This window comes from Heteronotia binoei, chromosome 7 (assembly GCF_032191835.1).
Source record: "Heteronotia binoei isolate CCM8104 ecotype False Entrance Well chromosome 7, APGP_CSIRO_Hbin_v1, whole genome shotgun sequence".
NCBI classification, from domain to species: Eukaryota; Metazoa; Chordata; class Lepidosauria; order Squamata; family Gekkonidae; genus Heteronotia; species Heteronotia binoei.
Genome location: NC_083229.1, coordinates 73465741 through 73479776, shown reverse-complemented (window position 1 = coordinate 73479776; position 14036 = coordinate 73465741). Strand labels below are relative to the sequence as shown.

The 14036-nt window shown below is 43.5% G+C and overlaps 1 protein-coding gene across 1 annotated transcript in view; it reads right to left on the bottom strand.

Moving 5' to 3' along the window:
- KLHL14 (kelch like family member 14) overlaps window positions 1-12837 on the bottom strand; it is a 123284-nt gene extending 110447 nt beyond the window's left edge. Inside the window, exons 1-2 of the mRNA XM_060243843.1 lie at window positions 12666-12837; window positions 10122-11102 (exon numbers count right to left, since the gene is read on the bottom strand). Coding sequence (XP_060099826.1) covers window positions 10122-11059 — 938 coding nt within the window. The 5' untranslated portion in view covers window positions 11060-11102; window positions 12666-12837. The remainder of the gene's footprint in view (window positions 1-10121; window positions 11103-12665) is intronic.
- Between the last annotated feature and the right edge of the window lie 1199 nt (window positions 12838-14036).

Here is a 14036-nt window from a genome sequence, read left to right as displayed (position 1 = left end):
ATAAAATAGCCTATACTGTAATACCCTGTACGGATCTATGGTGAGGCTTCCTTTGGAATACTGTGTAAGATTTATTTTTTTATTTAAAATATTTTATGCTACCTTCCTACCCAATTCAGGGTCCTCAAGGCAGTAAACAGCGAAAACAATAAAGAAATAAAGTACATATATGGAACACAATAAAAACAATTCAGCAAACCCAAACAAACAGGAAGAAGGTTCTCTAAGGGAATGCCAAATAAAACAGAAATTTTTTCACCCACTGGCAGAAGACAGTGACGGAGGTGGGGCACTTGAAACTGGGCCTCCAACTATTACCATGCTGGTTGGGTAGGTTTTATGGAAGTATGCAGTCCTTAAGGTATACTGGTTACAAGCTATACACGGATTTAAAGGTTAAAATCGGCATCCTGAATTGGACATAAAACAAAAATAGGAGCCAGTGTATGCTGAACACAAGTGGAATAATATGGTCTCTACAAACCAGTCCAGCCAGCATTCCAGCCACAACATTTTGCACCTGCTGTAGCTTCCAAACATTCTTCAAGGACAGACTTATCAAGAGTGTTTTATGCTAATCTTATCAAGATTTTATCAGGACATGCACTATATCATGTATCGTATCTCAAAAAAGAAAAAGGAAAAGAAAAGAAGAAAAGAAAAGAAAAGAAAAGAAAAGAAAAGAAAAGAAAAGAAAAGAAAAGAAAAGAAAAGAAAAGAAAAGAAAAGAAAAAAGAGCTGGAAAAAGTGAAACGGGTGACTAAGATAGTTTAAGGCAGGGGTGTCAAACACGTGGCCCAGGGGCCAAACCAGGCCCCTGGAAGGCTCCTATCAGGCCGCCCAGTGGCTGGCTGTCATCTGCTTCCTTCTCCCTCTCTTTTCTCCCTTCTGCATTACAGCTTGCTTTGCAAGGCTTGCTTAATCATGCTGGAGCTACAGAGCAAAGCCTTTATTTTCTCCACTGGCTGAGACTCCTCCCTTGGGGAGGAAGGGAGGAGAGGCAGAACTTTCTTTGTCAGGCTCTCTCTATTGCAGAGCTACTGAGCCAAGCCTCTCTTCCTTCTATTGGCTGAGGCTCCTCTCCCTCCTGGTCCCCTGGGGAAGGAAGGAAAGATCCAGAGCTTCTTTTGCCCAGTTCCTTGGATCCCATGGGAGAAATACAAAGAAAGCACCTTTAAGACCAAGTGCTAAAGTTTTAAGCATGTTTTAAGTATTTTTTTTAAAAAATATTTAATTGTGTTTGTCTGTGTCCTTTATAAAAGTTTATATCTCTGCTACCTAATCTCAAAGCCCTGCCCGACATGGCCCAGCCTGCCTGACAAGGTCTCATTTATGTCAGATTTGGCCATCATAACAAAATGAGTTTGATACCCCTGGTTTAAGGAGCTGAAGCACTTTTCCTACAAGGAAAGGCTAAAGAGTTCAGGACTATTCGGGTTAGAGAAACCTCAGGGGAACAAGGCATGACAGAAGTTCCTAAAACCCCACCTAACCTCTCTCCAATAATATTAGACTATGAGAGCCCCCAATTAAGTTGATAGGCGGTAGATTCAGAATGGACAAAAGGAAGTGAATCAAGTACATCAAAAGGATATGCCTCAAACGGGCAGTAGATTCAGGACAGATAGAAGGAAGTTCAAGAAGTAATTAAATTATGGAATTCACTGCCAGTGGATATAGTGATGCCCCCTAGAATTCATGGTTTTAAAAGAGGATTAGTCAGATTCACGGAGAATAGATTCATCAACAGCTACTAGTCATGATAACTAAACGGAACTTCCATAAAGTCTGCATGCCAGCACTAGGAAGCAGCATTAGGGGAGGCCTTGCCCTCTAGTTGTTGGCCCTCCATGGTAACTAGTTGGTCACTGTGTAAGATAAGTTGCTGGACAAGATGGTCTGATTCAGGAGTGCACCTCTTTTGTCTTATGACATCACCTCTGTGCGGCACAGCAAATTAATTAATCCAGAAAAATAAAATGTACAAGTAATTTTATATGACATTGGCTGGAACACCAAAGTATAAAGGAAAAATGCTACTTTTTAGAAGTAAAGAAAAGCTGAGATCCAAACTCCAAAAGCCACTAGGAGTACGGGTACATATGCATAAAGTTCTTATGCAAATAGTGAATGTTGGCATCAGAGAACAGTACCATGCATGTAGGTGTAAACTTTCAGCCAGGTGGGGTTGGCTGAAGGGAGAAGCAAGTGGGATACTGCATATTTCCCTTCTACCTGGGATGGGGGAACTGGGCTTCCATGATGCCTGTTCTTGGATATGTGAACCTAGTCCCTCTGCAAATGTTCCTTCAAACTGATGTGGAATCCCTCTTCATAGTTTAAAGGATCACAAAACAAGGAAAAAATTGGATGATGAGAAAGTGCACATATGAGCCCCATCCTGTTCCCAAAACACCCAGGTAAAAAAATCTCTGCATATATTATTTACTGACTTGGGAACCAGTAATAGAATGAGCTAATGAGTAAAGATGCTATCTGTACTACACTCAGGCCTCGGATTCAGCGGGAGCTCACAGGAGTGTAGCTCCTGAACCTTTCTCAGAGTTTCACTCCTTCCCACCTTGTCCACTGAATAGTTGGTGAAGCTGTATAACTCCACCACCTGGATGAACTCCACCACCTATTTTTCTACAAAACAACCCCTAACTACACTACTTTCAATGAAATGTGAACTTGGATGCCTGTCCAAATGCACATTACCACTGGGGAAAGACAGCAATGCAGTGCACTTGGACAAGTTGATGCCAGAAAGTGCATCAACTTGTGGATCTCCTTACTTACTCGTGGGGGGGGGGAGCAAATGTGAGTGGGGAAGGAGTCTCTCTTCCTTTTCCCCAATCAGTTTTTTATAGGTACACCCTTGTTGTTGCTGTTGTTATTAACAACAGCAACAATAATAATTTGGTACCAGCCTGTTTCCAGTGGCAAGTGAATTAAAACCTTGGTATGTCTATATGCAGTGTTGTGGCCCCAATGGCATGGAAACCATGTCTTGAATTTGTTGAAATGAAGGCAACTCCCCCTACCCTTGGCCTTGGAAGGGGCATCATGCTCATGTGTGTCTCCCCTGAAAGACCAGGCCTAGTAAGCCTGGGCATATTCAGCCTTCAGAGACCCACACACATGATTCTGGAATAGCCCACCATTTTCAAAGAAAGTTTTCTTTTTCCATGATCTTTGCATCATGTGTTTTGATGTGTATCCCACCCAGATTTCACTACTGCAGAATTATACTATATAAACAGTAATCTCCAGCAGTATTCAGACTAGATTTTTTTGCAGATGCCAAGATTTTTGCCTACAGAACATAATTTTCCCATTTCCTCCCACCTGTGGAAATTCCAAAGGCCTTCAGAAATCCTGTTATTCAGGAACAGGATTTTGGGGGAGCATTTCAAACTCCTGCGGGGGTGGGGGGAATAATAATCTGTGGGTGGAAATCCTTCAGCCTGTGAAATATTAGATTGCATCTAATCATAGGCCTCCGTTACTATATGGTGATAGGGGCAGGGAAAAGCAATGCACCCCGTTGCACACGGTACAATGGAGTTTAAACTGCACTAGATTCTCAGTTACATTCAGATAAATACAGTCTACTTGTTGGATAGCAGCATGGCAAAACCTAATTAAATTATCCACTGGTAATTTACGCATTCATCTGTGATTGAAAGGCATACCCATCACACAACACACTTCACAGCTAAAATGTTTTGGACCAAAAGCAAAAATTTATCTCCCTAATAGAATTATGATGAAGCACATTGTGCATGGGACATTTTTAGACAACTTAATTTAACTTATTGATAAAAGTGGGCAGAAATTTCTAGGTACATCTCAGAGACAAAACATTATGACTTTTCAGCAAAACATGTAGCCTATTGTCTATACCAGTTTCACTTGATTTCTCTTGCTCATTCACTCCAATTATAATTATACAATAGAAGAAAAAGAATGCCCATGTTAGACAGAAACAGGCAGGAGAAAGAGCCCTACCTTGTCCTTCTGTGCTATGTCTTTCTTTGTAAACCAAGGCCAGGTGAAAAGCCAAAGTCATTTCATCCTCCCTACTCGTTTGCTGGGTGGGGAACTGAACATCATTTCCCACAGAAAAGTACTGTATTCTTTCTACAACAGTAAGAAAAATAAGGACCTATCTGTGTTACCAATTCTCAGATTCATGGATATTGTTATTCTGGACCATAGTAAGTTAAGAGTAATTGAAAGCAAGAAGAAAATTATCTTTCTTCAGTCCCAGGCAACAACAAATCATCAGTCATAATCCAGGGAAAAGTTTCTCCCACTAGGTTGCTGACAACTGATTGTACATAGTCAATTGAGGAAAAAAAATAAGAACTGATGCTGTATCATTATTTTCGTATGTTACTTACATTATTTTAACAATAACTTAATAAGATAGCATTCATTCCTTGATACAGCAGTTGACAAGTAGCACATAACATGTCCTAATGAGGAGCACTAAAATATGATTTCTGGTTCATTACAGCATTTGAATGTAAGAGTTCTCCTTGTAGCCAAAGTATTAAGAGGTGTTATTAATGTTAGTTGCATACTCAAGAATTAAGTATATTATTAAACCATTTACTAGATCAGAGCTAAAAGGGTTTCAGCATTTTATAGAACTGCCAAGAGGGCAGACTAGAGGTGGAAAATTCCTGGGGCCCAGGTCAGCCGAAGGGCCCCTGAAGCCAGCATGATGCTGCATTTGTGGAATGCATTTACTTTTTAAAATTCAAACACAGTTCTGCATTGCATCCACTAGGGGGGAAGGGAAGGCAGAGCACAGTAAGCAGGAGTTCTGATTGTCTTTCTGCAACCTTTACTTGAAGGAGGCTGAGGGAAAAACTTGCTTTCTGGGATCCTGCTTAATCCATCTGGCAAGCTGCAATAGAGCAAGGCAAGACCAGCCAGAACACAGTACAGTCATTGCCAGGATGCAGCCTCCCAATAAAGTTGTTATCACCAGCAGTCTATGGATTTCTTCTTCCTTTCGTTCCACCCAGCTCCATAGTACTGTCTGCATAGTCAGATTTTGCAAAGGGGCAGCCCTGTTAGTGTCTGGTAGCAAAATATTTTTTAAAACCTTTCACTGTCTTTTCCTTAATTTCGCTAAGTTTTTTCTATCTTCTTTGTTTCACTCTCTTCCTTTCACAATCTGCCATCACTCCAAACCCACACTTTTAATTCTTCCTCTTGTTTTTCAGTCTCCTTATCATCCATCCAAGTTAGCAATTTAGAAAGCATTTAACAATAGCACAGCATCAAACCTTTGCTAATATTATGAACAGAAGGGGGGAGCTAATATTTCCTCATAGTCTATCAAATTAGTAAAATAATGCTTCCTCACCCCCATCCTTTACATGCATGAAAATAGAATGTGAATCTGCTTTAGTCATAACAAATGAGGAACAGAAGTTAGAACTTAGTTTAGCTTCTACTGCAAATACCATGGGGGTGTGAGGTGAAGACAACCTGGACCAGGATATTTTGACTCCTTTCATTTTTGGCCCTGGAACTTCCACAATCATCCTGAAGCTGGTGGCCAATTTTGAGATTCTTAGTTTTATCTGCTGTTGAGTTATGCCTGCCACAAGTGAATACACAGACAGACATGCTGATTCTTTTATTTTTACAGATGCATGGTAACAGCCAACCAAGTGATTTGTTTTGTTATGATATCTGGTTTAGAGTGGAGTGGGGGCAAATAGAATCTTTATCCAGATGCCCATGGTGGCTCTCAGCAGCCCTGGCCCTTTATAGGATTTAAAGCTGCAACTTCTAACAAGTATTTGCTAGACGTTAGTGGAACTTCTTTCTGAATAAACATGTTTAGAACTTGGCTGTTAGTATTTCGATTTATTTTTACTAGGAAAAAAATGTTTGCAACATGTTTGTGGTTTCTACATTTCTTGCTTTCAAATAACTTCAGAGATCACATATGCACATTTTGTGAGTATGAAAGAGTCTCTTCTACCTGAGATTGCTGAATTTATGTGGTATTCAGTGTTCCCTCTAAGCCGAGTTTCTGTGAGCTAGCTCACAAGTTTTTAGCCTCTGGCTCACACATTATTATCTTGGCACAAGAAAAATGGCCCCAGAGCAAACTAATTTATGTAGTAGCTCACAACTTTAATGCCAGTAGAGTAGAATTTTAGCTCACAAGCAAGGCTTTTTTTGTAGAAAAAGCCAGCAGGAACTCATTTGCATATTAGGTTACACCTCCTGATGTCACCATTGTTTCACACAGGGTTTTTTGTAGAAAAAGCCCTGCAGAACCTCATTTGCATATTAGGCCACACCTAATTCCTGCATTCCTGTGCGCTCCTGCTTTTAAAAAGCCCTGCTCACAAGACTCCGCAGCTTATTAAAGCAGGCGTGGTCAAACTGTGGCTCTGGAGCCACATGTGGCTCTTCCACACATGTTGTGTGGCTCTTGAAGCCCCTACCACAATGTCGACCAGTTTGGAGAAGGCATTTCCCTCTTTAAATCACTTCTTCAGGCTAGGCCTGAAGAATACATTTAAAGTTAAAGTTGCTTTCTTTCCACCTCTCTTCCCTCCCCATCTATTTTCCTTCCCTCAACCATCTGATGTTCATGTCTTGCAGCTCTCAAACATCTGACATTTATTCTATGTGGTTCTTACATTAAGCAAGTGTGGCCACCCTTGGCTTAGAGGGTGTATTGGTGGTATCTCTATAATGTACTTGAAATGTCAACATTTTAGTTGTATATCTGAATGAAATTTAACTCAGCTTCATGTATATGTACTTGCAATGGTGTCAAGAAAATTAGCACAGTTTGAGGCTATTTTATGGGACACACATAAAGTTATCATTTCCACACAATTACTTTGGAACCAGAGCTCACGTTTTTAGATATTTACAATTTCTCCAGTGGGAGTTTAAAGTCTGTAACTAGGGCAAATCCCAAAGCATCTGTGTGCTATAGTTTTAAGTAGTGCATTAGGAACAAAAGTGTTATTTGAAGCAAATAAGGAAGACAGTTATCAAATGATGCTAAAGGCCTGATACAGCCCCCATTAAAGTAAATGGGAGTCTGCAGCAGGATGTTAATCAGTCTTTAAGAGCAGGTGTGTTAATTCCATGTTTCTTCATTATGGAGTACCAAGCAGATGTCTATACAACTTTGCTGTTTACCTCTCAGGGAGAGAAACTACCCAGCAACAGATCTCTTTTAAAAAGAGCAATGTTCATAAGTACCCTTAATCAACATCTTTCCATAAAATGTTTCATGTAGTTCTAATTTACCTATACCATTATTGCTCCCTGGAAACCACTAATGATGTCTGGAAATCATTCTCTGTATTAATTTCTATCTATCACTTTACTTCCATGGTTTCTTTCCCCTCCAAATCCACAATTCCAAATACCATTTATTTATCTTTTAGAAGAACCCCTTGATTTTATTTACCATTAAAACAGTCAGGGATAATTATTTCAAAAACGTTTATTTCTTTGTTCTTCCTAAATAAGAACCCTAAATAAGTTTTAATAATAAATGTATATGTATTATTAAAACTTTTAATAATAATGTTTATGTGTGTGTGTTATACATAAGCTAACATAGCATATGAATTGTATGACTGTCAAACTTCAATAGCCAATTGTAAATCTTTCATGACTGTTATCTGAAAATTGTATGAAAGTTTTAACATAACACAGGTTAATTTCTTCTGATACTCTGAATATATCCCTGAAACATTTATATATGCAAGAAGACAGACAATCTTTCTTTTAGTTATATTAACAGAAGAAAAACCCATAAATACTGTTTTCCTAAATATATTATGAAATTAAGGGCAGACAAGTTCTCATTCATTTATTAACTTCATATATAGTCCCCCTTCACAGAAGACTCAGGGAGAATTTAACACATCTGGGCATATTATAAATGGGAAAAAAATGTTTAAAGCACATAATCCTCCTGATTTGGCTACATAGTTGCCAAATGGCTGTAGAAAAATACCACTTTATGTCTGTTTCTGTTTTTCACTTACAGGAAGAAGACAGCCTCCAACAGGAGAAATATCAGCATCCCTAGCACCTGTAAACATTCGGTGGTCAGAACACCACTACATATCCTTCAAATGATATGGCCCAGTGAAGCTGGAAGGTATCTGCACTGAACCAAAAATCTCAGCAATCCACCACAACATGAGCCCCTATTATGACCCCGGTGCTGTCCAGAATTCTGGTTAAAGAATGCTTTGGGAGCCAAAACATTCTGAGTTTCATAGGGACAATTACCAGACATATTACTGCTAAGACCCCAAACTTACTTCCAGTTCGCTGCATTATATTCCAATGTTAAGCACTGAGGGACGCTAAGATGTGATGGTCACTATCTCATCAAACTACCTCTGTAGTCAATTCAAGTGTCATCTCCTAAACTTAAATCCTCAAGATACATACACATAGAGCGTTTGTGAAGTCTTCCACAGAAGAACACCACACTATACTATTGAAAACACTATGAATCTTAGTACAGCATTCCCTACTAACACTGCATTACCAATAATTCACTTTAAATCACAGTGAAAAGGCAAAATAAAAGTTCTGAAACATACAAAGACCATCAAATATCATGGTTGCCTAATATTAATGCAGTCTTCAGAAAAAGTGGTATGTAATGGATGGATGATTGATACTGAATATTTCCAATGGCTTTTTATATTCCTTAAACTAGTTATTTAAAAATGTGTATGAAGTACTTTCCCCTCTTTAATTTAACATTGTCTATCTTCAAACTGTTACACTTAAACAATAACAGAAAAAAGTGATGTCACGGACATGAGCAGTATGACATCACAATGTTCTTCTATAACCACTGCATTATCTCAATGTGTGCAACATTATTGACTGCATAAACTAATTTGAAAGACAGCCGAAAATTTAGCCTTCATAGATATAAAACATGCCCTGGGTTTGCATAATTTAATACAATTTGTAAAATAATAATTAATCACTCCTCTTAAATGGTACTTTTTCCTGTTAAATATAACATTTAAATAGTTTTAGAGAATGAGGGGCACAATTATAAGTACTAAAGCACTGTGAAAGTTCCACAACATAAATAAGACTCTGGCAAGTTACCATCTCCCTGAAGGAAAGGCCCAAGGAGCTTCTAATGGAATTTAAAACTATTGTTACTAAGCCATGGCCCTATGCCCATCCAATTTTCTTCCCATATTGTATTTTAGAAGACATCTACTAAATTGTCCAACACATTCCATCTTCCCTTGTCATTAACCTTTCTTGCGGCACTCAGAACCTCTAAAACAAGTTCTATGAATGGGGAGCATAAAACTGTTATCTAATAAATAATATGTGACTCTAAGAATACCAGAAGCTGCCAGTTTTCTCTTTAGTTTTGTAGTAGACAGCAGGACTTTCCTCTTTTCCAACTTCTTTCAGTTCATTTCCCCATCAACACCATTCTTGTAATTAAAGTCAACTTTTAAAATAAGAAATTTTGCTTTTTCCCAATGCCTAGCGGCAGTACCTTCTTCAGTAGCATCAAAACCTCTTGGCTCCCTTAGAGAAAGGAACAGGAATGTTAAGAGTTCTTTTATTTTGGCAGTCTGGTCAGAAGCAGCCAGCTGCATAAACTGTCCTTACTGTCTGGAATCTCACTGTTTTCATGTCATAATTCCAATGAATTAACATCAAGGATACACAGCTGCCACAACATCAAGAACTTTCTATATCTTTTTTATTGATACAGTACAAAGGACCACCCAAACCATAGCAGACTCTTTTAAATTAACAACCTCTGTACAGTTTTTGGAAACCCAATGTGTATTCTTATGACTGCTGCCTGACTAATTTCTCCAAAGCGACTGTAATTTTTTGGGTCCTCTATGTTTTCTTAAGTGCCTATGAGGGGGTGTGTTCACCCCTCCCCTCAACTCTGTTGGCAGGTCTCTGGCAGGCACTCCCCCAGTTTTGCTAGATCTGTGTTGTTTAGTAACTTTTGAACCTCACATTGCCGTGTGTACATGCAACAAATCCACTGCACAGTACAGGGTTTCTGGATGACTCCCCCCCTCCCCTTCTCTCACCTGCTGGCCAGGCTCTGCCTGCAGTGCTGCCTGAAGGGCATCAGGTGGTAGTTCATGGCGTCCAGCAGCAGCTTCTGGCAGACCGGGTCGGTACGCATGAAATCCACCGACTGGACCCGCTCGACGAGCTCCGGAGCCGGAATGAGAGCGAAGCGGAGGCGCTTCATGAGGTCCGGGGCATACTGCATGCGGGTCTCGCGGTCGTGCTCCAGCCACAGCACGGACATCTGGAAGAGCGCCAACTCCGACTCCACCGGGGGTGGTAGCGAGTCGAGAAGGGCGCGCATCTCCTCGAAGTTGAGCAGCAGCACGTCCTCCACCAGGTACTTGTTGGCCAGTTTCTTGGTCTCCTCGAGGCCATGCAAGGCGGCGATCTTGCACACTTGCTTGTAGTTCTGCACCGAGATCTGATCGTTGAGGAACTGCACGCACAGCTTGGTGACCTGCGGGATGTGCAGGATCTTGCTGACCGATAGCACCTCCTCCACCGTGTCCAGGGACAGGGTCACGTTGGCTGTGTACAGGTACTCGAGCACAAGACGCAGCCCGATGGACGAGCAGCCCTGAAGCACCAAGTTGTTGATGGCCCTGGGGCTGGCCAGCAGCTTGTCCTCCGGGGAGGAGGAGGGCGTGCCGGGCTCCTCCTGCTGCGGCGGCGGCGGCTGCTCTTTGGGGGGCAGGCCGTCCGGGGCGCCCAGGGTGTGGTGGTGGTGATGGTGCCCGCTGCCACCGCCGCCGCCGGCCGTGTTGGAGAAGAGCGATCGGAAGTACTGCGAGCACGAGGCCAGCACGGCCTTGTGGCAATGGAACTGCTGGCCTTGGGCCGTCAGGGTCACGTCGCAGAAGAGCTGCTTCCTCCACAGCAGGTTGAGGCCGTGCAGCAGATTGTCGCTATGACTGGGGTCGAAAGTAGACGTCCTGTCCCCGGACCTTGACATGGCGAGCAGCCTCAATACACCTGACTGGAAAACCTCCTTCGACCTGGGCAGAGGGCAAGGCAGGGGAGTGGGGGGGGGGGGCACACAGTCACAAACACGGAGCTTTACAGGCCTGGAACGTTCATTCTTAGCGCAAGAAGAGGCGAGAGGCGTCCTGGTTAGCCACCCCCTTCCCCACCACAGCAGCCGCCGCCTTGGGGCTGCTTGAAACCCTCGGCGCCCCCCGCCATGAGTCTTCGTCCTTCATCTCCACCAAGCCGGCTTGCCTCCAACGGCCAGTCGGGGTGGGGGGGGGGAGGGAAAAGCTACTACTTTCTTTCAAGCCGAGGGAGGTGCGCCGCGCCACTTGCAGAGAGAGCTTGCTTGTTTTCTTTAGCTTTGCAAGGGTGTTGCTCCCATGCATGCATTGGGTGGGGGACGGGGGGCAGGGAGAAGAAGCTTGGACTTGTTGTTTTTCCAGCTCTTGGAGAAGCTACCGAGTTACCCCAAAGCCAAGTAGCCCTTGCCAAAGTCCGGAGCCAGACCACTACTTCAGCCAAAGTGACTGAGTTCAAGATGCCCCTCCCCTTCCCCCAAACTGCGCCTTTCCCGTCTTTGCAAGGAAGTCTTGTCTGCAGAGTCGCGAGACGCTTCGTCTTGAAGCGGTATGTGGGAAGGGGGGGGGGGGTCTCGTAGACAGTAAGGACTGGAAGGGGGGGGGGGGTGGAAGCTGTGTGCACCCGACTCCGGCAATCAGTTGTTGCGCCTGCTGCATTGCATCGGGCAAGGGGCACAGAGACAGACAGGCCGGCTGGCCTGCTCTACTGTTTACTCTGCACGGCTTTCCCTCCGGGCGGAAGGCGGCGCCGCTTTAACTCCCAACAACTCTGGGAAGTTCGGGGGGGGGGGGGGGCAGGCGGGCAGCGGGCAGGAAAAGAGGCGAGGGGAGGCGGCCAGGAAAGTGCCCCTGCACCGCAAGGGAAAGGGAGCCAGAGAGAGCTCCTCTTTGCCAAAGTCAGCGGGACGCTTGAGGGCAGCGGCGGGGAATCAATAAGCCGAGCCTTAACCCGAAGGTGCACCTGCTGGCGCTGAGGGAAAAGGGACCTGCGCTGGCCGGAGCCCGCCTCGGGGGCAGTGGAGCCCGCCCCAGCAGCAGCAGGCAGCGCCGCCGCCGCCGCCGCCGCTTCTCCTCTGCGGGATCCCATGGAAGGCTGCTACTTCCATTGTAGCCGCCCGCCGCCTGCCTTTTCGACAGCGTTTGCCCCCCTGTTTTTCTCCTGTGCTGAGGGGGGTTCCCTTTCCCCGGCCACTTCCCTCTGGCCTCGGCAGTATGGGTTTAAGAAATCTCCAAGAGCCTCTCCCTTTAAGTGGACCCGGTCATTCCTCTCCCCCCCACCTCTATACACACCTCCCATTCTCCCTCCCTCCCCTTCTTTCTTCCTCCTGTGACCATTTTTTGCAATTGGAGTTTATTCTCCAAAGACATGTGTGCAACACAAGTGCCCCCCCCCCCACATACTTCTAGCACACCGAAATCACACACACACATGCCCCATCAAGACGACAATAAACAAGCCACACGGAAAAAAAAACACTCAGATGGTTAGACGGAAGGCCAGAAACTTACCTGCTCCACAACCAGCTGCCAAAGTAAAGGTTCACTTAAGCTCCCCCCCAAAAATCAATTGTCCTTCCTTTTTAAAGGTTTGATCGCTCCTTCCAAAAAAAAAAAAAAGACCTTCTGGTTCCCAACTCCAAGCAGTCACTCTTTACAATTTATTTTGTCGTACATCATTTGATCACCATGAATTAGCAACAGCAAGAAAATGTACGAGAGGGAGAAGGGGAGAGAGAGAAAGAGAGAGAGAGAGAGCGCGCAGAGCTTTCTGCAAGAGAAGAAGAAGAAAAAATGTACGTGTGACAAATTATGCTACCAAGAAACAACACATCATTATCCTTGGGCCTGGGGCTCAGTGAGTCGTAACGAGAGTAATAGGAAATCCACGGTTGGGGAGAGAAACGGTCGTGCATGGCCAGTGGAGAGAGACCATACAGGGGGATGGATGCTGGAGAGACTCGCAAAATTATGGCTCAAGGCTATTGTAAAAATTGTCGAGCGTAAATGACTGCGATTTCAAACATCTTTGGAAGAAAGAAGGGGAGAAAGCGACCCCCCTCCCCTCCTCTGCCTCTCTCTCTCTCTCCTCTCTCGACTCTCTCTCTATAAAGAACCGTCAAGTTTTAGTGCGCATTGCTAATTAGTCAATTTCTCTCTGCCTTCACAGGCTGGCGACTTTGCTGCTGAGCTGAAACTGCTAATTTCTGTGACCAGCTTTTTTTCTTAGCTGTGATCTGGATGAATGAGTAGCTGTCTCACAGAGATGACAAAAATAAACTCTAATCCCCCCCTCCAAAATTTCCACTACATCTTTCTCATGCATAGATTTATGATCTTGAGGCGCCCAGTGCAATATGCAAACTTTTTTGTCTGCATGGAATGCTGTTGGATTCCACATTGCACAATATTTGTGTGTATGTGTGTTTTCTATCTCATCCCTCATCCACCTCCCCTTCTGTGATGGAAACGTCTGATCTCAGTACAAGAGATATTGTCACACACACATCCCAACTGTCTGTGTTATTAGTTTGACAGGGTACATCCTCCGTTCATGCATATGTGAAGGGAAGAGATGGAAGGAGCAGAGGTAAAGTGAGGCTAGTGCATAGTATTAGTAGTATAACAGTTCCTTTTACTGTGGTTCATTTGCCCTATCTACGATTTATGCTCTTGTTTGAAAGCATATTTTCACTGTCGTTTTGTCTGGCTAGACAACCATCTCTGTACTTCACTGTCAGCTGCTCAACAGATAAGGGTTCAGAAGTCACTTTTTATTGTCAGATTAGCATATTGTCAGATTTGTCTTTCAGTTTAGAGACGGCAGTGCAGGAAGCCTGAATCAAACAGCAGGAAAACAGCTTTTTAAAAAATAAATATAAC